Source organism: Panthera leo, chromosome A2, assembly GCF_018350215.1.
Source record: "Panthera leo isolate Ple1 chromosome A2, P.leo_Ple1_pat1.1, whole genome shotgun sequence".
NCBI classification, from domain to species: Eukaryota; Metazoa; Chordata; class Mammalia; order Carnivora; family Felidae; genus Panthera; species Panthera leo.
The window spans coordinates 770,014-794,059 of record NC_056680.1 but is presented as its reverse complement, the minus strand read 5'-3'; the positions used below and the strand labels follow the sequence as shown (position 1 = coordinate 794,059).

Genomic DNA, 24,046 nt, shown 5'->3' with positions numbered 1-24,046 from the left:
GCTTTTAAGATTTCACTTTTAAGTAACCTCCAGTGGGCCCGATGGGGGGCTCTAACCTACCAAGAGTCAAGGCACCACCTGAGCCAGCAAGGTATCCCCACCCCCACCCCCCAGCACCGAAATAATTCAAGATTCTTTTTTTAGATAAGCAGTACACTTGAAGAGGTACCGAGGTGCGTGCAAGGACATCCCCATCCCAAGAAGTAGGGATGGGGGTGAGCGGTGACCACAGGAAGAGGTGGGACCGTTGCTTTGCGCCTCCGGGCCGGGGTTTCGAAACGAACTTCCCCTCCGTGGACTTCCAAGTACAACCTCCTGTCAGCTTACAGTAAATAATTCATTTGAGCACGGCTGTGACAGGTCGCCAGATGTCTGGGACTCTGTGCAAGGCCCGGCCAGGTGAAACTAAGTCAAGATCCTTTACGTGGCAGGCCACCAAAGGTCAGGGTCCCGAGCTGGGGACGCTCAGGCCGTCGGGGTGACGAGACCTGCCCCCTTTCTTCGTGTCGGGGCAGGAACGGGAGCCTGGCCCCCAGACGAAGGCCGTCGTCTGCAGGAACCGGCCGGAGTGGCACTCGCGGCCCCCACAGCGCGCCCCACGGCCGCACACACGACCTCTGCCGTCGCGACTATGACATCACAGCTCTCCAGGCAGATCGGCTACCCTGGGGGCCTGCCGGTGAGATGATGCTCCGGCCAGGCCAGACGCAGCCACGCGTGAAAATGCACGCGATGGGACACCGTGGTGGCGGGCTCGCACTGTGACGCGCGGCCCACACGGGGACAGAGTGGAAAGAGGCCGTCGCGAAGTGTGCGTTCCACGTGTTCTCGTGCACGAGGAGTCACAGCGAATGCCACAGCACAAGATGCCTGAGCGACACCGTGGACTCAGGGCCCACCTGGGGACAGACACAGGTGATCCGGAGGCAGACATGCACGTCGGGCTGTTTTGAAACTCTTTAATACTGGATACAATGCTTTTTAACATAAAAAAACAAACGTGCACCTTATGTTAAACAATACAGCACAGTCACAAATAGTAATATGAAGGAAAATAAAAACATTTGCTTCAAAAACCTTTCAGGAACTGTACCTTCCAAAAAAAAGCCAGGAAAACAGAAGCCACAGATGAGAAGCACGCACACTCCAGCCCCCGTGAGGACGGCACGGACCCACCGGCCACAGGACCCGCGCGGCAGCCCCTCCAGCGTCAGCACCGCTGACTCCTTTCTTCCAGGAGCTGGTTATCAAACATTTCTTTTTCCCTTCAGAAAATAAAAGGAGATAACCTCATTTTAATAACTCATTGTGTCTTTTTTTTTTTTTTTTTTTTTTTTTTTTTAGCGTTCGTTTATTCTTCTGAGACAGAGCGTGAGCAGGGGAGAGGCAGAGAGAGGAGACACAGCATCCCAAGCAGGCTCCAGGCTCTGAGCCCAACGCGGGGCTTGAACCACGAGCCACAGGACCATGACCTGAGCAGAAGCCTCATGCTTAACCGACTGAGCCACCCAGGTGCCCCAGCAACTCATTGTGTCTTCAAGAGTAGGAAAGAGTCAGTGTTCCACGGGGACAGGGTCTCAGTTTAGAGAGACAGAAAGTTCTGGAGACGGATGCTGGGGGCAAGACAGTGTGCGCGTACTCGACGCCGCTGAGCTGGGCGCGTGGAGACAGTCGAAGAAGGTGAATTCTGTGTTATGTGCATCTCACGATTTTTTTTAAATAAATTCTTTAAAGAAAGTAAAATATCAGACTGTCCTCGCTAAGCGCGCCCTGCTAAGGAATCACATAACCGAGGCACGGCGTGTCACACTCGCCCAGGCGGCCACAGTGACAGAAGCCACGGACGCAGACGGCGCCTAGCAGAGCGCCGGCAAGTCCACGTGAGCACGCGGCCCCGGCGGAACGTGAGGCCGCTTCGTGGGGCAGGAAGACCGGCCGCCCTGCCCTCGGTTCGAGGCCACGTCCCCGGGGCCCGTCACCGGCGTGGCCAGCGTCATTTCCGTGGTGCCCGACACATTCGTGGCAGGTAAAGGGTGCGAATACTCGTGACGCTCTGACGCCGGCGACCCAGGGCAGCAGCAAAGCGTGAAGACGGAGCCGTCCTCACCGGCGGAGCGGCCGGTCCCCGGGAGGCGCTCCGGACACGGGCGCCCCCGCCCCGCTCGCCCGAGAACACCGTTCCCCATTTGTGTGCGGAGGGCGCCACGCTGGACAGAGATCCCGGGCCAGAAACACCGAGTTTCCCAAAGGCCCTTCATGCTCCGCTTAGTGCAGCCGGGTCAACCTGCCCGCCCGCACGCAGAGCCACGCTGGCTCTTCCGTGGACCGTGACGCAGGAGGCCTCCCCACCCACCGAGGCACACACCGGCGGCCCGGGGCAGTGTGCCCAGCCGGCCCCGGACAGAGACCCTGGCCCGTGACTCTAGTTGAGTCTTCGGCCTGTCACAGCCACGCGGGCCCCGCCTGTTCCCAGCAAGGCCTGGCAGCAAGCCCAGAGACAGGATTAGGGGCTCTGGGGGCCAAAAATCCAAGGGCGGTGAACTATGCCGACGGAAGAGAAACATCTTGATCACCACATTCTTCTGACCGGCTAGGAACGGGCCAGGGCGAGTGCCGCCACGTAATCCTACTGTGTTTTCTCAGCGGCCACGGCATCGGGGCAAGGGGGAGAGAGTCTGAAATGAGTGACTGCACACCGCGACTAGGCTCGGCAAGGCTGGCACGCGTCCAGGGAGCGGGCCCGGCGCTCGGCCTGCGGACCGCGGCGCGGGCCTGGGCTTGGGTCCGGATCTGCCTGCCCTGACCAGCTCGGGGCCCCCGGGCCCCCGTCCAGACTGGCTAGCGGGGAACGTCCACCACTGGCTTCGCTGGGTCCCCCCGGCAACTCCCGGCCAAGCGCTGACGTGCATTTCGACCGTTCGCGATTCATTCCCCCGCCGGGAACCTGAGCCGGCGTGTCAGCAAGAGGGCCTGGGCCACGGCCGCCAGCGAACACGAGCCCTTCCAGACTCGCTGCCGCCGGTCGGGGGCGGCGCCCCAAGCAGCCTACCGGTAGCTGAGCGAAGGTCCTCGGAGGTACTTCGCCTCGGCCGTCTCGTAATCCACGGCGTCCACCGCAGCGATCGCACAGATGATGGCCTGCAAGAGGGCAGGGGGCGCTCAGCCGCGGGCGTGGGGCCCGGGGCAACTTCGGACCAGCCTCCGCAAACGCGCACAGATTCCCCGAAGTCTCTGGACGTTTTTGAATGGCGTCAGGAATGTCGTGTCTCGGGGACGAGGGAGAGAGTTCGTGTCACTAGCAGCAGAGAATGGAAGGCGGGACCCAAACCAACCGGGATGTTTTAGGAAAGTTGTCAGCTTACTGTTCACACCACAGGGAAAACTACAAGACTGATGGTCCGAGCACGCGGTACGTCTGGTGTCGAGTCCTTGTTCACTTTGTTAGATAACGGGATCACGGTTACGTCAGAAATCAGAAAGCCTTTCCAAAGAGCCTGTACGGGGCGCCCGGCAGGCTGGGCTCGTGGAGACCGCGACTCTTGGTTTCTGGGCCCCGAGCTTAGGCCGCCGTCGGGCATAGACGCTACTCGAAAATACGATCTTTAGGGGCGCTGGGGTGGCTCGGTCAGTCGAGCATCCGACTCTGGCTCACATCACCATCTCGCGGTTCGCGATTTCAAGCCCCACCGCGGGCTCACTGCTGTCAGCGCAGACCCCACCTCGGATCCTCTGTCCTCCGCCCCTCTCCTGCTTACGCTCCCCCAAAAATAAATACTGAAAAAAATCTTTACAGGCCCCCCCCCCACCCGGGCACTGCTGACGTTGGGGCACGTTACTCTTGGGGGTGTCCCGGGCACTGTGGGGGTTCAGCGGCATCCCAGGACCCACCTGCTGGGTGGCCGGAGCCCCCTCAGCGGGAACCACAGCCGTCCCCGCTCGGGGACCAGCGTCTCTGGGGCAGAACCACCCTATTTGAGAGACACACGCCGAAGTACTTCAGGACCAAGAACTGGGGATCCCCCCCCCCATAGTTATGTGAAAAGAGAGCTAGAGGTACAAACGGAGAGAGGCTACCATTCCGCACGGGCTACGTGACAGTGTTTTACTTTTATACCAATCTGAAAGCTTCCAGTGTGTATAAAGTTACGGGTTTTTGAGCACGGTAATTTTCCGCACACACACGTACGCGCGAGCAAAGCCCCTGACCCTCCAGATAACCGGCGGGGTCTCGTGTGCTCCTGCCCGGCAAACCCCGGCTGCCGCATCTCCCCAAGCAGCTCCCGTTCTGGAAAAGTCCTCGCGTGCATACACGGACAAAGCACTCAGCTCTCGTTCTCCCCTCCCCTCTCCCCCCGACTGGCCACGAGGCTTAACCACGGAGGCCGTCACACCACCCACAGACAGGAGCAGACAGGGCGGGTGCCTGGCTCCACACCACGATGCCCCGCTCCCCCGCCCCCCGCAGACTTCCGGAGACCCCAGCCCCGCAGCAACCCCCCCCCCCCCCATACACTGCGGCCGGCGCCCCGGCTTCCGGGCAGAGCTGGGAGGGGCTCTCGCCGGGCGCCGGCTGCCGACCCCCCACCCCTCACCGCGCGGAACCGGCCTGCGGCCACTCACTTCAGGCAGAAGGACGTCCAGGACGAAGCGGATCCTGTCGGCGTTGATCCGTGCCAGCGCCCTGCTGCCCGTCTCCTGGTAGACGCCCTGGAGGTATTTCACCACCAGGTCCAGCTGCTCCTCGTCCTCCAGGTACGTCTCCACGCAGGTCACGTACTGGCCCGAGTTCAGGAAGGTCTTCAGCCACCGGGACGGCTTCCTGTTCCTCAGGATGGCCCGCAGGTGGCCCTCGGCGCCCCTGGCCTTCACGATGTACTCCACCAGCTTCTGGTTGGCCCGGTCCCGGGCAGCCCGCGAGCGGTCGGGGAGGACCTTCCTGCGAGGCCGCCTCCTTCCCTGAGGGCTCCCCGTCACAGGCTCCTCAGGGTCCCCCTTGCTCAGCTGGGGAAACCTGGTCCCCAACACGTCCTGCTGGATGGACTTGCGGACAGGGTAACCTGCGGAGCACCGACACGTCCTGGGACCGCCGGCCCGGCTGAAAGGACTCCCCGCCACGTCCCGTCGCTAACTGTGGCGCCCGGGCTGCAGGGGAGAGGCCCCGGGCCCCCGGGGAGGGCCCAAGACGACACGCGCAAGGCCTCCTCCTCTGACGGGTCCCCACATCCCTCCCCAGCTCGGCCCGATCCGAGTGTGGCCCAGGAGAGCGGAGCCGAGCGGAGCCCCCGGGCCCCCCGAGGAAGCACGGACTCCTCCGGCCCCACACCGGCAGCCGGGGACAAGGGGGTGCGGCGCACCCGTCGGTTAACCGAAGACCCGGGCCACGGGGAAGGCAGGCGCGAAGCACCGCCAGCCACGCTTTAGAGGCGAGGCCCGGTGCCCAGCGGACAGGGGGCAGGAGGCACGGCGGGGCCTGCCCCTGGAGATCCAGGCTCAGGCTCGGGCTACGGCACGGCCTCCACCCAGAAATCCCCTCCCGAGCTTCAGACACCGAAGACAGCTGCTTCGCGGCCCTGAAGAGGAGTCGGCGGACTTACTTATATCAGCCGCGTAATATTCCAGGAAGGAGCCAGCAAAAGAGCCACAGCCTGCAGAGAGGGCAGGGGGGGAGCCCGGTCACCGTCAGAGGCGGCTCTGGAAATGCCCCAGGGTGGCTGGGTCAGGACACCCGCGTCACGTCGGCACCGCCCAGACCGCTTCCAGCTGACGGAACCCAGCACTGCCGTCAGGGTGCCTCACGGCGCAGGGGGTGCCCAGAAGGGCCGCCGTCTAGACTCCCAACAACAGAACCCGGGGCACACGGAAGCCAGCTCTCCACCTCCCGTCCACACCTAGCGGCTTGGCCCTCGCCTCTGCCGGGGACGGGGCTGCCCCGGGCCCAGGCAGGGAACCCACGGAAGCAGGCCTGCACCCCGGCGCCCAGGCCGCCGCTCTGTCTGAGGGCTCGCGGGCCCACCTACCGAGCCGGACCCTGTAGTCCGTGATCAGGGAGACGCACCAGCCGATGGCCTGGTCGAAGTCCTCCTTGGCTTCGTTCTGCAACGACAAGGCCCGAACGCAGACGTGAGCGGGAGGCCACGGGGGCTCCTGCGCCCGTCTCCACGCCCCGGCTCCCGCGTCCGGTCAGCAGACGCATGCCGGGTGCGGCAATGCACACGGAGGCCCAGGTCTGGGGCCCGAGCTGCTCGGAAAGGGGTCACGTGTGAGCTGAGCACTTCAGGACAGGAGAGCTGGGGACTCTACGGGACAGAGGCGGACACCCCCACACGCGGCTGGCGTCACCCTCACACAGGCAAGACTTGAAAGTCACACAACGTAAACCCTTCCAAGGGGACTCTCGGCGTCCTCTGCTCGGGACAGCGCCGGGTCCGTCGGGAGCAGGGCCGCCCGAGGAGGAAGGACACTTGGCCACCGGGGGGGGGCGCGGGGCGCCCGCCTAGGCCTCGAGGTTTTCGCCTGCAAACCGAGGACCCCTGAGCCGGGACGGGGACCCACTACCTGAGCTCCACCTCCCGGGCCTCCTCAGCCCGGCCTCCTCCTGTGGGACAGAGGCAGCGCAGGCGGCTCTGGAGGGAGGGGGCTCTGGGCTCGGCTGGGCTTGCTGAGCGGCCCCTGGGACAGCGGGCGCTCATCAGGGAAGCACAGGGCACGGCCTGTGGCCTTGACACCAGGACCAAAGCGGTGCAAAGAGTCGCTCCAGGAGGGGGCGCTCCTGCGGCCAGACCGGCCTCTCGGAGACCCCGCGCTCCCACCCCACAGGTCAGCAGGAAGACAGGGAACAGACACCACCCCAGCGTCTGGATCATGCGAGGCCACGCGCCATCTCTGTCACAAAACACAATTCTTCACGTGGTGAGAGCACGCAGACCTCAAAGCAAGACTCCTGTCCTCCTCTCCAACTCCTCCGCCCTGGGAAAGCTCCCAGAGCCCCGACGGGAGACTGTGTTTCAGGGGGCGTGGAAGGTCCTGAGGCCACGGTAGGCCCCCTTAGAGAAAGAGACCCCGCCGACGGGCACCCTGACAGGGACAGGAAGCCCAGCGCAGGCTGCTGCTCAGGGGCCAAAGTGAGGTCACAGCAGACGAGACAGACGGACGGCAGGGCCACGGCACAGACATACGCCCATCAGCGGGAGGAGGAGGAGGAGGAGGAGGAGGAGAAGGGTGCCACCTTCCAGACGCCACCCACAGTCCTCAGAACCACACAACCCCTGGGGGGCCTCCACCCTTGAGGCCCCGGGAAATCCTGGCAAACAGCAGGGACAAGCCGCTCCCCCTACAGGAGGCTTCACCGTGACCTGAACTCCAGGAAGCCGCTCCCCAGGCTGGGAAAAGACCGGCACCCGAGGGAGGCCAGCAGGCCTCTACCCCCCGCTCCCCAGCCAGCCTCGCGTTTTGAAAGCTGGCGTCTCAGAGTCAAACAGACCACGTGTTCTATGGACATGTGGCTCGTGGGCTCATTGTACAATCAAGAGTCGACCACGGCGCTTCGGCGCGGGGTCTCGGCCACCGGGAAGCCCAGGAAGCCCCTGTGGGGCACTGTCACGGTCTCTGTCACACGGGCGGCCTCTGCACGACGGCCCGCAGAAGGGGCCGGCCTCGCACCGGGCAAACTGTCCTCTGCGCCAAAGCCACACCTATACGACGAGGGGACGGCTGGCAACCTCCCCCGGGACCGTGGTCCCCACCAGGCACAGCGCCGCGGACCAGATCACACGGGGAGCAGAGCCACCAGCCGCCAAGGGAGTCGTTTATAGAAACACCGACAATCCACCTACCAGAAGTTCCTGTTTCTCTTTGCAGTCAAAGTGCTTCAATCTCCGGAGAGACACGGTGATGCTAGAAGCAGACGAGCAAAGCTTAACACGAAGGAACCTGGCCTCCCGACATGAGAAAACATCTCCCTTTCCTCTGCTGAAACCAGTCAGGGCCACGGGGGCCTCTGCCAGCACCGGCTTCCTGATCGAAGGCCATCGCTCTCCGGGCTGCCCGAGGAAGCCCCTCAGACACAGGCCCGGAGGTGACCGGCAGGCCCCGAGAGGACCCCTAGGGGACACAGCCGAGGATGCCCACGGGAGGCGGAGGCAGCAACCCAGGGCCAGAGGGTCAGAGGCCAGCTCTACGTGTTTGCCTCCAAAACGTGTTTCTGAAGTGCCCTTTGAGCAGAAGGGGATGTTCGTGTGCATTTTCATCCCGGGACAGAGGACCAGTAGAGGGTGACCAGACAACCAAGCAAATGGCGGAAGTCGGGGAGGCAGGCCGCCCCTCACAGCACCCGCCCGAGTCACAGTACGGTTTGTGGGGAATGGCGGGATCCAAGGGGCGTCCGGGCCTCACTTCAGAGCCGGCAGATAGAGCGCGGACAACTGGACCTCTGACCGGTCCCTCTGTCTGGATTCTTCCCCCGGGAGCTGGATCACAGGGCCTACCCCCCCACCCCCCGACCTCAGTGCCCCTGAGCGGCCAGGCCTTCACCGTCTACAGAGAGCAGAGAGCTGGGTTACCCTCTCCCTTTCGGGTCCATGTGCCCCTCAATGAAGAGCACGCTGGCTTTCTTCTCCCTTCGCCGGACGCTCTTGACCTGTTGGCAAATCCGAGAAAACAAAGCATCAAGAACCCAGAAGAAGGCACAGGTCTGAAATACGCTCTTGACACGTTTCCGTTGTGCAGACGGGCATGAGCGGCGCGTGGCCAGGAACGTGGCCGGCTGGGAGAATGGACAAAGTCCGCGTGGAACACGCTCAAACACCGCCCGGCTGCTTCGTGCACTGCCGTCAGCGCTCACAGTGGAGCAGGACCACGCGGGCTTTGCTTCCTTTTCTTTTGTGACACAGAGCGCGAAGCCCACTGCTTCTGACCACCTGTGTGTGTGACACGTGGACCCTTCCCTGCCTCAGCAGGGCAAGCTCTTCCTCATTTTCAGTACGAGAAACGTGAACAGAGAGAGTGGCAACCAGCCGAGGACACAGGGAAGCAGGGTGCCTGACTCTGGCCAGCCTCCCCACCCCCCCGGCACCCCTCCGGGTCCCCGGCTCAGCCATAAACCAAGGGCGCACCCCAGGAACCTGTGAGCTTGGAGATCCGCTCCCCAGCGGGGCCCCCAGGGCACTGGCGAAAAGGAGGAGGGCCGGGAAAAGGTGCCAATCGCAAGGGGCACGCGAGTGCTGAAAGTGAGCCGAGGGGCCCCGATCGACGACTCCCCACAACTGTGACCAGACGCTGACCCGAGGGCCACCCCCCACCCCTTCTACCTGAGCCTGTGCTCAAGCCACACGTTCTGCCCATATGCGAACCACACTTGCTGCTACGGCCAGTCAGCCCCATCCACGGAGGCCAGCCTCGCAGCAACAGGAGTGTCTCCCGACTCCGGCAAACGTCTTCCTTATTACACGTCACTGTCTCTGACCGCGAGTTAAAGAACTACAGCCAGCATTGCAGGGTCCTGTCCACACCGCAGGGGCACAGAGGAGGATACGGGATGGAGGGGCTGACAGCCAGGATGTTACCTTTGCCCAAAAAATAAACGGACAGCCTGCAGAGTCCCGGCCCGGAGAAAGCCAGGAGTTTGCTGCGCTGGGGCTCAGTCACCGCACGTGCACAACCGGCCCCTGCCCCAAAACCTCACCCAGCTCAACGCTCCCGCGGGGGAAAGGTTTCAAGCGCACAACGTCAGAAATGAGCAAATCGCAGACCTCCTTCCAGGCAGGTTTTCCTGAGCCTGCCCAGCAGAGATTGGTTCCAGGACCCTCACACTCAACTGCGCCCAAATGATCAAACACCCCTTACTCAGGCAAACGTCTCCAGAAACCTTGCTCGTATTATATGCCCATCGGTTTTCCCCGGGGAAAATATCTGCCGGCGTCCAAATGACAACAGCAGAGCGCGAGTGAGCCGAAGGGTGGGGGTTGCCGCGGCGGCCCCCGGAGCCGGCCCCATGCTCACCACTGCTGGCCAGAAGGGGTACTTCTGGTGTTTCAGCCAGACCAGCATTCCTACTTCAAAGGAGCGTGGTTCTAGAGTTAAAAAGAAACAAAGACAAAAAGAACATTAAGTCAGCTCCCGGTCATGCACCAAATTCAACAACTTAAGAGAAAACAATTGTTGGGACTTGGCCTGAATCTGACGCGCCCCAACTCCGGACAGAGACCCCAGCGGCTGGGACGGCATCCAAGGGCCCGTCGTGAGCACACCCTGTGGTTAAGAGCTGGTGTCTTCACGGGACGATACGCCTGGTCACGCAGGTGGTGACGCGGGAAGGTGCCAGGCAGGGGGCACTCAGTACTACCTTTGCCACTTGCCTGTGAATCTCAAATTCTTCCAAAGTAGAACATTTTTTAAAAAGCGTGGCACAGAAACCCCAACGCGAGAACCAGATTCCTAGGAAGCTCATCAGTCTGAAAAACGGGACTCTTAAAAAGCAAAAAATAAAAAATAAAAAAACCCAAAAGGAATCGCCGAAATCATCATTCGCTAACTCCGTGTCTGTGAACAAAGTTTGACAGGATTTCCGGCCCCAAACCACCACACTGCAGAACAGAATCACAGTTGGAACTGAGACAATCAGGTCACAAAACCCCGCAGACACGAGGCCGCCCTTCCCTGCCTGGGGAGCCGCCCCAGCGACCAGCGGGCGCAGCCACAGGAGCACGGCCGGCCGGCGAGCGGACGCCTGGCATCCATCTGGCGAGAAGCACCCAGTTTCTGAGAGAACCGTCAGGGCCCCGGGAGGACAAACAGGTCTCGGGAAACACCCAGACGGACATCAGGCTGCCGGGGGGGGGACGGGGAGAAGACCAAACCAGGTAGAAGCACAAAACAGGGCCGAGAACAAGCGCGGCGGCTTCTCGGGGCTGTGGGGACCCAGCAACCCCCTCCGCCGGCCGCGGCCGAGAGGAAAACGCCTTTGAGGAAGAAGGCCCAGTGTCCCTTCTCCGGCCCGGTGAGCTCTGCCCTGCTCCCTGCTCCCGGGAGCCAAGCCTACACAGAGCTACCTCCCAGAGGTTTGTGCCCCGCAGGCTGCAGCCCCCATGGTGGAACTATCTAGATAACTGAAGGTGGGGGAGGGCTCAGTAAGTAACAAATCGTTGCCATATAGGGTCATGGGAAGACCACGCAGAAACATAAAGCGTGTCCGGTCAACAAGTTACAAAAAGGAAACCCGCACGGAACGGGGCATGTCTGGGGAAAAGAGCCGAGTCTTAAGAGCGCGACCGGCACAGTGGCCTCCCGGGGTACGGTGGGGGCGACCCTTGAAGGAGGGGTTCCCCCACACTGTACTCTTTCTGCGACACCTTGAGAATCTATATATTTCATGATGAAAAGACTAAACAATATCGGACTACGTTCAAACGGATAGCTCAGGAGTAAGTCTAAACAGAAAATTCGTTCTGAACGATTTCCTCCAGGAAACAGACTAACGTGCTGTCGGTCGCCGGTTCAGGATCCAGGTCCGCGCCTCCCACCCTTCCACAGGGGGCCAGGGCACCTCCCCGCACGCATGTTCGCCGGGGGCCCGCGGCACGTGTGGGAGGGGCCCCGGGCCGGAGACCCTGCGTCTCCGGACACGCGTGCAAACGCCATCCCCAAAGGTCCGCGGGCGGCACCGGGCCGCCCCCCCAAGAGTGGCGACGGACCGCTCTCCCCACTTGGCTGTCCTTCCTTCCCACGGAGGGGACGGGACGCCACAGAAAGGAAGCAGCGAGGCGGCAGGGAGGGCTGGCCCGTCTCCTCCCAGGGAGTCGCCCTCCCCTTTGTGTGGTGATCCCCGTCAAGACAGAGCGCGCAGAACGCGGCACTTCTGAAGCTTCCGAAGCTGTCAGTGCAGCAGGAGGAAACTGAACTGGCTGGGGGCCGTCAGCCCCGCGCCCCGCGCCCCGCACCTTACCGTGGTACAACAGGATGCGGGGGGGCTCCTCCTCGTCCTCCTCCTCGTCCAGAACGGAACGGATGGGCACACGCTCCACGGACTCCCCCGAAGTCGGACGGGCTGCCAATGGCATCAGGTTACTTACTTTCATCTCTACCGTTCCAGGAACTCAGCCCCAGAAACCGCGTCGTGATACGAGACCGTAAACGCAAAAGCAAAAGGTCCCGCGTCACGCACGCGTCCACCTTGCCGGATTCAAACAGGGCTCGCTTTGACTAACGTACGTTCCAAAGAAAAACAAACGAGAGGGAAAGGGGGTGGGGGAGAGGCAGAGAGACCGAGGGAGGGGAGAGGGCTCTGGTCTCCGAGACCGGCCGGCACACAAAGCAGCGAGCTCCGGCAAGGCGAACAAACAGGGGCCGGGAGAACGCAGGGTCACAGGGAGAGGGGTGCAGCGCACCTCCCCGCGGCCCCCGCAGGCGCTGGGACGCGGCCTCGCCGAGTTTAAACTCACAGCAGAAACCCGAGTGTGCAGCCAGGGGATCTCGAGGTACCGAACCACGCAGAAATCAGTGGGATACCGCAACGGAAAGACCGGAAGGAGCCACGGTGCGTGACTGCACGCGCGCGCGCGCACACACACACACACACACACACACACACAAGTGTGTCTCCATAGGGATTCTTAAAAAGTCAGGAGCCTGGGGGCGCCTGGGTGGCTCAGTGGATTAAGTGTCCGACTTTGGCTCAGGTCACGATCTCACAGTTCGTGGGTTCGAGCCCCACGTCAGGCTCTCTGCTGACAGCACGGACCCTGCTTTGGATTGTGTCTCCCTCTCTACTGCCCCTTCCCCGCTTTATCTCTCTCTCAAAAACAAGTAAGTGTTAAAAAAAAAAAAAAAAAAAAAAGGTTGAAAGCGTTCTGAGTTAATCACTTCTGAGGTTCTCGCCCGTTCAACGGGACCGGCTCCTGCAGGTTTCAGCATCACGCTGAGCATCAGAGAGCGTGCGGGGTGCGGCCACAGCGTCCCTCAAGCACCAGGCCCGGCCTCCAGTGACCCGTCCCCTCTCCGGCTCAAAACAAAACCAAAAACACAGGGATTTGGGAGGCGCTGGGCTAGTTACAACCCGGTGGGAAAGACCACCTCAACAGGAACCAGGAAACATCTGCCCTGCATTCTGATCTGCTCTCCTTAAGCTCTAGTTAGAAATACACCAGGAGCCGGAGCCGGCCCCGCACGGACCGCGGGAGAACCCCAATCCGCCCTCTGCCAGCACAAGGCGATTCTCGGCCACAGACCTTTAGCTTCCTCCACGAGGACTCGAAGATCTCCCGTCTCCTCCGTGGACGCGCGGGGGGCAGGCAGGTGGAGTCTGGCAGCGCCGGGCAGAGCCCTGCATTTCCCGGGCCCCTGCCTGGGGGACGCCACTGCCCCCGGCTCCAGCCGCGCCGCGGGTGGCCTCTGGCCACTATCGGGGCAAGGCCGCTTGGCAGGGAGGCCTTGGGCATCCAGGCAGGCTGGGCGCCCTGGGGCTGGGGGCCCGGTGGGGCCAGGCAAAGGTAAGCTGGGGTCTCGTCCTTTGGCCCAGAGACCCTCCTCCTTCACTGTGGGAGGTGAGCGGGGGGCTGGCAGGCGGCTTTCTTCGTCGTCTCCCTCCAAGAGGGAAGGGGCACTCTGACCCACAGCGGGCTCCCGAGCTGAACTTCTTCCCCTTTTGCTAGGGGTTGTCCGACTTGCACAGCACATTCTCGACCCACTACCATGCTGAGAACCACCTCTGGCTGGTGGGACTACCAAGGCTTGTGGGCCTCCATTCTTCCTGAGCTCCTTCTTGTGGTCCACCTTGCACTTGGGGTCCTTTTGACAAGTGGGGGAACCTGACAGCCTCGGGTGGACACGTTCCCTCCTCTCGGGTCCAGATCTGCCCGGCACAGCCTCCTGGACGCAGGAAGAGGCAGGGCCACAGAGCAAGGAGGCCAGTTCCATGGGCTTGTCTCGTGAACACAGAGCAGTTCTTTCTTCCCTAGAAGGGCTTTCTTGAGGCAGACCTGTGCTCTCGTTCAAAACATCCAGGGCCACTCGAAGTGAGCGTCTGTAGGCCAGCTCCTCTAGGGGTTCAGCAGGAACCTCATTCTGGGAGGCTGCAAGAACGGGAAGCAGACAAAGCCTGGTGACGACCAAGCCACCGGTCACCCAAGGTCCTCCAAGGTCCTCGGTGGCTTTCACCCCTGAAGGGAGGTCTGCCCCTCCTCAGCCACATCTTCCCCAAAGGGGGACAAGGCCACAAAACAACAGCTATTGTTTGGGGCCGCAGTGGGGGGGGGGGGGGGCGGGGTGCTCTGCTTTTCCAAAAACAACCTGACTGACCCTAACCTGCGTGGCTTACAAAGTTAAATCCCTCCAGGTCACCAAACAATGCAGCCAGCTACTCAGACGCTTCCTGCTTCCCGAATTGGCTCAGCCTCACAACTGCAAATTCAATCAGGTCAAGAAAAACCCTCGCCAACCCCATAAAGAACTCGCCAGCACCGAATTCTTGGGTGGCGCCTGTGAAAGGGACCCATTGTGGGCTGGTGGGTTTTCCATACTTCTTTGCAAAGCATTTCAAAGCCAGAAACGAGCATCACGAGCCTTGAGATTGTAGCCTGACCTCCCGGCTGCAACAGTTTTGTTTATTCATTCCGCCACACAGACCCGGACTGCTTATTTGAACAAGATGACGGATGCGATGTCACAACTCAGCGGGCACAACACCTATTGGCACGGTATTTTTCCCTGTTGAATATTAAAGGCTCCTACGAATAACCGGCCCCCGACATGATTGGAACAAGTGACGAGGAGCGTCCGAGAGGTGATGACCAACGCCACCTAAGATGTGCCCAGTGGACGCCGCTTTGAACAAAAGCGGTTTTTCCAACGACATAGGAAAATAGATCCTATTTCATAAACACCCCTGGAAGGACTCCCGGTCAGCCTTTTCACAAGACCAACGGCTCTCGGTATAGGGGGTGCGTGCCCCCACTCCAAGGCGACAGAAAGCACTTCTGTTTGGTCTGCCGGGTGGCCACCAGGCGAGCGGGCACTCAGCCCCAGCACCGCGAGGCTCGGGTGCTCCCACCTAGGAAAGGCGAAGGGGTGGGCCTCGCCCCCACCCAGGAGGGCACTGGCACACGGGGGGGGGCGTCCCACAGTGATGCTGGTCACATAGTCCTTTCTCCCCGGAGCCCAGCTAGGGAATGTAAATACGCAATCCACTGCTCTCAACCCCCGGGCAGAGAAAAGAGCAGCGCCAAGACCGTTTCTGCAGTCTTGCTATGGGGCGGGGGCGGGAGGAGAAAGGCCGCGTCTTCCCCCCTCTCCTCACGGAGGCAAACGCACTCCGGGTCTCATTCTTATGTACACCGGAGGCCACGGATGCGACCAGCAGATCCCAACGCTCGCAGACGGCCGCGCAGGGAGTCCGGAACAGGCTCGGTCCCAGGGTAGACTCTGCAAGGGTTTAAGAAAGTGGATCCATTTTCTTCTCCTCCTTCAGCTCAGGGTCCCCTGGGAAGCGGGGTCTGTCCGTTCTCCCACGCGGCCTCTCTGTTACCTAAAGACGTGCTCTTACCCAACGTGGAAGCGATTCGTTCGATGTGCGCCACCCTCAAGGCCTCCACTTCCGTGCTCCTCACCTCAATCCTGCGGGGACAGAAACGCCCGTTACCTGCTACCAGCCAAGGCCGCGAAGACATTTTCGAACGTGTTTTCCTTCGGATGACAAAAGAGTTACATTCATTTTCTTCCTTCTCAACCTCGCGCTCAAACCAAAAGTCACGGCCAACTAGGAATTCGTGTGCCTGAGCTTAGAGGCAGTAAGGACCCTGGTGAATGTGGCTTTTTTGCTTTTTTCCCTTTTAAGACAGAAAAGGTTGGCTGGATTTAAGAGTAAAAATGAATTCAAATTGTGACTTTCATGAGGCAAATCCTACTTTCAACTACACAAACGACTCCTTTGTTAGGTTCTCAGAGTAGAAGATAATGTCACTAAAAGCTGTTTACAGCCCAGCAGGTGTGTTTTAGTTTAAAAGGATGCGCTTTCCTTTTAAACTCGAGTATTCAATTACCTTCCCAGCCGCAGGGAAAGTGGGAGCTGGGGACCAAGTGAGCTTAGGAGGCGGCTCTGAAGAGGGACGGGGACCTGGGGAAGCTGTAACCAGAGCGGACGAGGTTTTATTCTCTCTGAATTGGGAATTCTCCCGTTAGACACAGCAATACCACAATTATACGTGATCTGGGCATTTTAATCATTCTGGCCGATATTTTGTTCTTCTGTCACCGGATAACAAAGGAGAGTAAGGCTGCCCCGTAGCCGAGCATTTGCCGTCTGAATGCTAAATAATAGCTTCTTACTGGACGGACAGGCTGAAACAGCAAACACGCCAAAACTGACGGGCCCGTCACACGAGTTTCCGAGAAAAACACGCGCAAATCTGCGGGAAGGAACTATCCACGTGCGAACCCCAACAAGAGCTTCCCCTGCGTGTTATTTTTGCTTGTTGTTTTTGTACCGCTCTCTCTCACACAGAGCCCTTCGTATAAATGTTCATTTCCAGACAGACGTTAAAAAAAAAAAAAAAATCAGCGTTTGCCTCTTAAGGGTATTATGAACACAAGTCAGTTACAGTAACTACAGAGTTAACGAGCGCTTAAGAGTTTACTTCACTTTTTGGCAGGGGGACAGTAAAAGAAATCCCATTCAGAAAAAAAGAGAACATTTAAAAAAAAAAAAAAAGACCCCACAACACTTAACTTTTCATCTAGGGAGAGTATTTGAACACTTAGAAAAAATTCCTTTTTCCTCTTATTTTTTGTTGCCACCTCCGTTCTGGCCAAAACCTATATTAAAAACATAAAGCAAAAAACAAAACAAAACAAAACCAAAAAAAAAACAAAATCCTTGTTACTAAGACACAGCAAACAGTTGACACAAAGCAGCACTGGGCAGCACAGCCGCAGCCGGTAACTCTGAAAATATACCCCCCGCCCAGACCTCAGCAACCTCCTGTCTAATCCTGCCCTTTCACAGATGGGGAAACCAAGGCCCTCGAGGTCAGGGGCTGACCCAGGCGGGGAGCAGGGTCCCGGCCTGGCAGTGCAGCACTCTCCCTATCGCGTTGCTAGAAAGTGTCCCCGAGGCACTCCCATTATTTACTTCCACAAGGCTCCCTTCCAGATATTTCCTGGCATTACATACTGCCTCACAGGCCTTTTTAAAGCAGAGTCTGTTAATTTTCCTAAGTGTAGAAAAAAAGACACTTCTGGAAGCGTAACCTTGTAAGCAGCAGACCAGAAAGAACCCCATTAACCGGGCGATGAGTGAGGTTCAGGGCCAAGAGATCCGAGCGCCAAGTGCTCGGGCTCAATTATTTCACCGAAAGAACTCCTAGCTTCCTCCCGATGAAGATTTTACTTGTCACCCAAAAGTCACTTCTAATTCCTGAAATTACGCAACAACGGCTGTCACCTTTGCAGGCCATAATCGCTTTTCCCATCTGCAGAGGACATACTTGGCGTCGGTCATGACTTAGACTCATGTGGCAGGTGGTAGTGATTTGGCACAAAGTACTTGAAGGTCTGACTCGATGCGCCCCTGCAACAAGATTCGCACAGGGGTTCATAAAAGCGATAGCTGGCCACGTTAGCACAGACGGGACCCTCAAGGGCAAGGGTCCCTGGGGCTTCGCCTCGAGCTAAGAGGGTCACCCCTGTAATCCTGCGCGGAGATGCTCAGCGTCAAGAAGAAATGGCTGGCCTGGGTCCCCGCGGAGGCGCCCGCACTTCTCTTGGAAATAAAATGCAGCCGCCGCCCCCCACCCCCAGGGTCTGTCTGGCTCCTGCCTAAGCGGCTCCCGAGCAACTCTTCTGCGTGCTGAAGGCCTGCCTCCCACCTTCGCACGGAAAGCGATTTCAACAAAGCTTAAAACCCTCCCCCGTTTGGGGAGTGAACAGTTGCCCCCAGTTGCAAAAAAAAATAAAATGGGAGGAAATGACCGCTCTTTCGCCTGCTCTGGCCCTGGAAGGACGGGGACAGCTGCGGGCCGCTCGTCACCGCAGGGGACACACAGGCCTGGCTCCGCACGGAGAGCAGAGGGGGGCTCGTTCGCGCACAGAGGGGCGCAGGCGGCGGGCGAAGGCGGTTGCGGACGGGGATCCGGGGAGGGACGGGGGCGCACGCAGCCGACCAGGGGCCGCGGTGAACAGAGAAAGGGGCGAAAGCGGCGGCACCCTCCCCCCGCGCTCAACGCCCCGGGGAGGGCCTCCTTTGGGGGTTCGCTCCTCCCCCCCAGGCCCGGCCCGGCCGCCTCGGCCCCCGCCCGCCAACCGCGGGCCGCGGGGCTCACCGGGCGGCCGGCCTCCCCAGCGCGGTGGCCCCGAGCCCCGAGCGGAGAGCGAGGAGGCCGTGGCGGCCCAACGGCGTCGGCACCCGAGCCTCCCCACCCGAGCCCGCGCTCACCGCCTCCGCCGCCGCCGCCGCCGCTCCCCGCGGGCCGGGGGCGGGGCCGGCCTGGCGGCGCCGCCAAGCTCCACCCCCGCCGCCGACCAATGGGGCGCACGCCCCCGCCCCGGGCCCCGCCCCTTCCGCCTGGCTGGGCGTGAGCGCGCGGTTGACGGACAGGAGCTGGGCGGGCAGGCGGGCGGGCGCGCGCGCGCGCGCACGAGAGACAGAAGGACTGACGGGCGCCTGCAGGGCGCGCGGGCGCGAAGCCGAGGGGCGCGTAGCGGGCGGCGAGGGCGGCCGGCCCGGCACGCGAGCCTGTGAGAGGGTTCGGCCGAGTCCTCTTTGTGAACCCGCCTCCGGGAGGCGCGGCCCGTCGAAGGCGGCCTTCCGTGGCGCGAGAGAACCTTCCAGAGCCTCCCAGAACCTTCACGTTCCTGAGGCGCCACGTGCTGCCGCGGTTCCCACGGCGCAGCCTCCGGGAGCGGCCCGGGAAGCAGGTACCAGCGCGTGGGCCGGGCCGCGGGGTCGCGTCGCTTCTCTGCAGCTTCATCCCCGGCGCTCGGCGAGGCATGACCCTCAGCAAGACGACCCCGGGGACCGCCCCCCGCCTCACGTCCAGCCGCTGTCGGGGGCGGGGGGTGAGGGAGGAGGGGAAAGCTGACGACGGGGGCGGGGGGGGGGGCGGGGCTATCGCGGGAAGGGGGGGCAGAGGGGGAGGGGAGGGGACGCCCGGGGGGGCGGGGCGTAGCGGGCTGACCCCGGGGGCGGGGCTGACCCCTGGGCGCCGCCGGGAGCTGCCCCGCGGGCGGAGGGAAGGCGCTTCCGGCGGGCTCCCGCCTGCGGGCGCGGCTCGTGCTCTAGGGCTCCGGGCCCCGTGCCCTTTCCAGGCCTGACCCGGGCTCGAATGCACTGAACCTCTGCTCGAGTGTAGCTTCGGAGGCAGTTTTGAAACCGCGGTCGAGTCGTTTTAGGAAACTCGGACTCCCTTGTGGTTTAGCGTCGTAACCTTGGGTTTCCTGTTACTGGTTGACGAGCCAGCTTCGGACGCTCCCGGCCCCCCGTCACGTTCACGGGGACGAGAGGGGTCGTCCCGCCGGGTGGGCCGGCCGCCGGGCGTTAGCGGGCAGTGCGAAGTCGGGGCTGCGGGCCAGCGCGATGGGGCGCCGGCATGGAGGGCAGCTTGACCAAGCTCTCGTCTGTGCCCTCCGAGGGTTCGGAGCCTCCAGCCGGGGTTAGTCGTGAGGATACGGTCGGATGTGACCCCAGGACGGGCGGATGTGCCCCAAGACCTGGGCGGATGTGCCCCCAGGACGGGCAGATGTGGCCCCAGGACCAGGTCGGATGTGGCCCCAGGACCAGGTCAGATGTGCCCCCAGGACGGGCAGATGTGTCCCAAGACCTGGGCGGATGTACCCAAAGACCTGGGCGGATGTGCCCCCAAGACGGGCGGATGTGCCCCAAAATCTGGTCAGATGTGCCCCAAGACCTGGTCAGATGTGCCCCAAGACGGGCGGATGTGGCCCCAGGACCTGGTCGGATGTGCCCCAAGATGGGCAGATGTGGCCCCAGGACCTGGTCGGATGTGCCCCAGGACCTGGTCGGATGTGGCCCCAGGACCAGGTCAGATGTGCCCCCAGGACCTGGTCGGATGTGGCCCCAGGACCTGGTCGGATGTGCCCCAAAATCTGGTCAGATGTGCCCCAAGACGGGCGGATGTGGCCCCAGGACCTGGTCGGATGTGCCCCCAGGACCTGGTCGGATGTGCCCCCAGGACCTGGTCGGATGTGGCCCCAGGATCAGGTCAGATGTGCCCCCGGGACCTGGTCGGATGTGGCCCCAGGACCTGGTCGGATGTGCCCCAAAATCTGGTCAGATGTGCCCCAAGACCTGGTCAGATGTGCCCCAAGACGGGCGGATGTGCCCCCAGGACCTGGTCGGATGTGCCCCCAGGACCTGGTCGGATGTGCCCCCAGGACCTGGTCGGATGTGGCCCCAAGACTTGGTCGGATGTGCCCCCAGGACCTGGTCGGATGTGGCCCCAGGACCTGGTCGGATGTGGCCCCAGGACCTGGTTGGATGTGCCCCAAAATCTGGTCAGATGTGCCCCAAGACCTGGTCAGATGTGCCCCAGGACCTGGTCGGATGTGGCCCCAGGACCTGGTCGGATGTGCCCCAGGACCGGCGTGCTGCTGGTGTACTGCAGCAGGTTCACACCAGGGAAGACCTCGCGAGGCCCCTCAGTTTCCAGCAGCAGAGACGTGCTTAGCCTTGTGTTCTGAGCGCGCGGAATGAGAGGTGTTCGAGACATGGTTCCAGTAGGAGAAAGTTTTCAATTAAAGCCTTAAGTGATTCCAAGAAGGACATACCTTGTTAAAGAACGTTCTCTTGGCAAATCTGCTGCTTTAGAAGCAGACCCTTTTATGCAGCTGGGAGTCGCAGGGATTCGGGTTATATGTTTATTATTTTTTTTTAATTTTAATTTTTATATTAGAGCGTGTGGAGGAGTTGGGCGGGGGGAGAGAGCGACACAGTCCCAAGCAGGCTCAATCCCTGAGGTCTCAGCCTGAGCCAAAATCAAGAGTCCGACGCTCAACTGAACCCCCCCGCCCCCCGCCACGGCCCTATGTTTTTATGTTTTAAACAAGTATGTGAGTGACTGCTTGGTGACAGGGACTGGGCATACGATGGTGAGGAAAATAACAGGAAGCTCACAGGGTGACGGAGAGACATGTAATAGAGTAGTAACAACAGGGGCGCCTGGGGGGCTCAGCCGGTTCAGCATCCGACTTCAGCTTAGGTCATGATCTCACGGTTCGTGGGTTCGAGCCCCGCGTCGGGCTCTGTGCTGACAGCTCGGAGCCTGGAGCCTGCTTCCGATTCTGTGTCTCCCTCTCTGCCCCTCTCCCGCTCACACTGTCTCTCTCTCAAAAATAAGCATTAAAAAAAAAAAGGAGTGACCACAAACGTCAAAGCAGTTTTAAATTAAATGTATTTAATGCAGGAACCCTAAAATGTCAGTGTAATAGTTAGCCCCATCATTTTGGTTTTCACCGTGCCACAAAGCAGCACAAAGCCTCGTACCCAGAACAACCAGTTTCGGATCTTCGCAGCTCTGCAGCCTGGCCCGGGTTCAGCCGCGTGCACCCTCCGCGGTTCTTCCCAGTGGTCACCCGTGGGCTTGCATTCGGCTGGCATGGCAGCTGGAGCCTGCCCGTGTGCTCTCGGGGCTCTTCCCCCTCCGTGTGGTCTCTCCACGTGCTCACTCAGAGGGGTGACTGGCTGCTTACGTGGCCGCTCAAGGTTCCCAGGAGCACGACCCATTTTACAGACAAGGAAACCCAAAGAGAAGAAGGTTGAGTCATTTGTCCAAGGCGGAGCTAAGATGTGAAACAAGTGTAGCTCCAAAGGCCAGACTGTACTCTTGTACCCTAACCCTGACAGACCTAATACAGCAGTAGTTCAGGGAGCCATGAGACTAACAGGGACAACGGTGTTTGGCGCCAGGGTTCAGTGGGTGCAGAGGGACCAAGGAAATGGCATTGAGCCTGAAAACCTGGTTTCTAAATGGTCTGCGGGCTGAGAGCTTTCAGAGCTTAGGGGATTGAGCAAAGGCCCTGTGGTGGTGGAAAGCCCTGCTTGTCAGAGAAACTAAATGGTGCCTGGTAAGGCCAAGAACGAGGGTTAGGGAAAGCAGAGGGAGTCCCTCAAGGCTTGGATGTGCCCTGTGAGGGTTTTTGGTTTGGTTTTTTAAATTTATTTATTTTGAGAGAGAGAGAGAGAGAGAGGGCGGGAGGGAGGGAGAGAGAAAGGAAGGAGCACGCTCATTTGCTTTTATGCACGGGGGGAAGGGCAGGGAGAGAGGCATAAAGAATTCTGGGCCGGTTCTTCTGACAGTGCTGAGCCCAACACCAGACTCCATCTCAGGAACCATAAGATCATGATCTGAGCCGAAATCAAGAATAGGACACTTAACTCACTGAGCCACCCAGGGACCCCTGTTTTTGTTTTTAAGATTTTATTTTACTTTGTTTTTTTAATCTTTATTCATTCTTGAGAGAAAGAGAGTGCAAGTGGGGGGGGGGGGGAAGACAGAGGGAGAGGGAGACAGAGAACCCAAAGCAGGCTCCAGGCTCTGAGCTCTCAGCACCGAGCCCAATGCAGGGCTCAAGTCACAAACTGTGAGATCATGACCTGAGCCGAAGTCGGATGCTTAACCAACTGAGCCACCCAGGTGCCCCTAAGATTTTATTTTTAAGTAATTTCTGTATTCAACATGGACCTTGAACTCACAACCCTGAGATGAAGAATCCACTCTACTGGGGCACCTGGGTGGCTCAGTCAGTTAAGCACCAGACTTCAGCTCAGGTCATCACCTCATGGTTCATGGGTTCGAGCCCTGCATCGGCTGTGTGCTGACAGCTCGGAGCCTGCGGCCTGCTTCAGATTCTGTGTCTCCCTCTCTCTCTGCCCCTTCTTGGCTCGCTCGCTCTCTCCCTCAAAAATAAATATACATTAAAAAAAAAAAACTCTGAGCCAGCCATGTGCCCCAAGTGTTTTCTGTTTTTGTTTTCTCATTTATTATTTTAAAATAATTATACATCCACGGAAATTTGCAGAATTAGTCCAGAGAGGTCCCTGGTACCTTTCTCTCTGCTTCCCCCAACGGTTATATTTTGTGTATCTATCACGTAATATCAAAACCGGAACATTGATGTCACGTAGCGGTATGTTGAAGTCTGAGCCGGATGATGCATAGACTTAAATACTCACCACCCCAGTCAACATACAGGGCAGCTACCCCCCAGTTACCCCTGATAGACACCGCCCCCGCCGCCCACTGCCACCCCTCACCCCTGGGTACCACAAATCTGCTGTCCATCTCTGTAATTCCCTGAGAATGCTCTGTAGATGCAACCATACAGCTCCAAGCTTTTGGAGACCTGGTGTCCCCACTCAGCACAGTACTCCAGAGATGTCTTCAAATTCTCACACGGATCAGGAGTTCTTTCCTTTTTGTCTGAGTTGTGTTCCATGCTGTGCATGTAGCGCACAATCCCCCTATTTTAAAGCCCCTGATCTCAATCCCCTATATGCATGGTTTCCAAAGACGAAAGCGTGACCATTTTTGGGGCCCATCTGTCCCATGCAGGGGACCAAGGAGGCGTGGAGGGCACGACCGAAACACTGGACGTACCGTGCCTGCCCTACACTCCGCGGGCCCAAACGTACCCACGCAGCTACATGCTGCTGCAGACAGGCTGGGAAAGTTGTCTTTACTCTAGGAGTCACTTGCACAGTCACGAGTGAGGCTCCCCTACCTGGAGGAGAAGGGACATCGGGGGACAACTAGCAAACCTTGCCAGCAGAACCTGTCCACACCTTACCCCATGGGTGGTTGAGAGGGCCCTTGCCTGTGAGTGTTTTACGTGGTGCCTGGCACCCCACACCTAGGGTCCTGGTGAGCACAGAAGGGTTAATTTCAAGGAGGCAGGTGCTGTGTGGTGGACGGGAGACCTAAGTATTTGGGTCATGCTCCTGGGGCACGTCGCCTGTGTCTCAGTTTACCCATTGTGAGTAGAGGAGACCGCATTATCTCCCCTAATATCCACTGCCTTTCCCTGTAGTCGCAGTGGTAGGGAAGGG

General features: G+C 60.0%; 2 protein-coding genes across 16 annotated transcripts; one reads left to right on the top strand and one right to left on the bottom strand.

Moving 5' to 3' along the window:
- Window positions 1–945: 945 nt before the first annotated feature.
- On the bottom strand, window positions 946–18,459 carry PWWP3A (PWWP domain containing 3A, DNA repair factor). 15 transcript variants are annotated; one of them, XM_042927771.1, is made up of 15 exons: window positions 18,419–18,459; window positions 17,429–17,554; window positions 16,715–16,800; window positions 15,533–15,672; window positions 15,301–15,411; window positions 13,221–14,063; window positions 11,939–12,040; window positions 9,997–10,067; window positions 8,559–8,635; window positions 7,833–7,893; window positions 6,018–6,093; window positions 5,595–5,645; window positions 4,621–5,057; window positions 3,050–3,138; window positions 946–1,265 (listed from the first exon to the last, which is right to left on the bottom strand). In XM_042927771.1, exons 2-15 carry the CDS (start codon window positions 17,483–17,485, stop codon window positions 1,211–1,213), a joined length of 2,256 nt encoding a protein of 751 aa, XP_042783705.1. In that variant the 5' UTR covers window positions 17,486–17,554; window positions 18,419–18,459; the 3' UTR covers window positions 946–1,210. The 15 variants fall into 15 exon arrangements, 14 of the variants coding, with proteins under 14 accessions (XP_042783705.1, XP_042783708.1, XP_042783706.1 ...); XM_042927774.1 differs by having other exon boundaries at window positions 15,533–15,603; XM_042927772.1 differs by lacking the exon at window positions 18,419–18,459 and adding an exon at window positions 18,306–18,407.
- Window positions 18,460–18,690: 231 nt separating this feature from the next.
- On the top strand, window positions 18,691–21,206 carry LOC122213695. The gene is made up of 2 exons (XM_042927823.1): window positions 18,691–18,900; window positions 19,614–21,206. The coding sequence occupies exon 2, from the start codon at window positions 19,701–19,703 to the stop codon at window positions 20,667–20,669; it is 969 nt and encodes a 322-aa protein (XP_042783757.1). The 5' UTR covers window positions 18,691–18,900; window positions 19,614–19,700; the 3' UTR covers window positions 20,670–21,206.
- The last annotated feature ends 2,840 nt before the right edge of the window (window positions 21,207–24,046 follow it).

Coding starts and splice junctions, on each gene's coding strand:
- PWWP3A (XM_042927771.1), bottom strand. CDS start 17,485: ATGACCGACGCCAAGTATGTCCTCTGCAGATGGGAAAAGCGATTATGG. Junction 14,064..15,300: donor ACATAAGAATGAGACCCGGA/GTGCGTTTGCCT, acceptor CCGTTCTTGCAG/CCTCCCAGAATGAGGTTCCT. Junction 5,646..6,017: donor GGACTACAGGGTCCGGCTCG/GTAGGTGGGCCC, acceptor CCCTCTCTGCAG/GCTGTGGCTCTTTTGCTGGC.
- LOC122213695 (XM_042927823.1), top strand. CDS start 19,701: ATGTGCCCCCAGGACGGGCAGATGTGGCCCCAGGACCAGGTCGGATGT.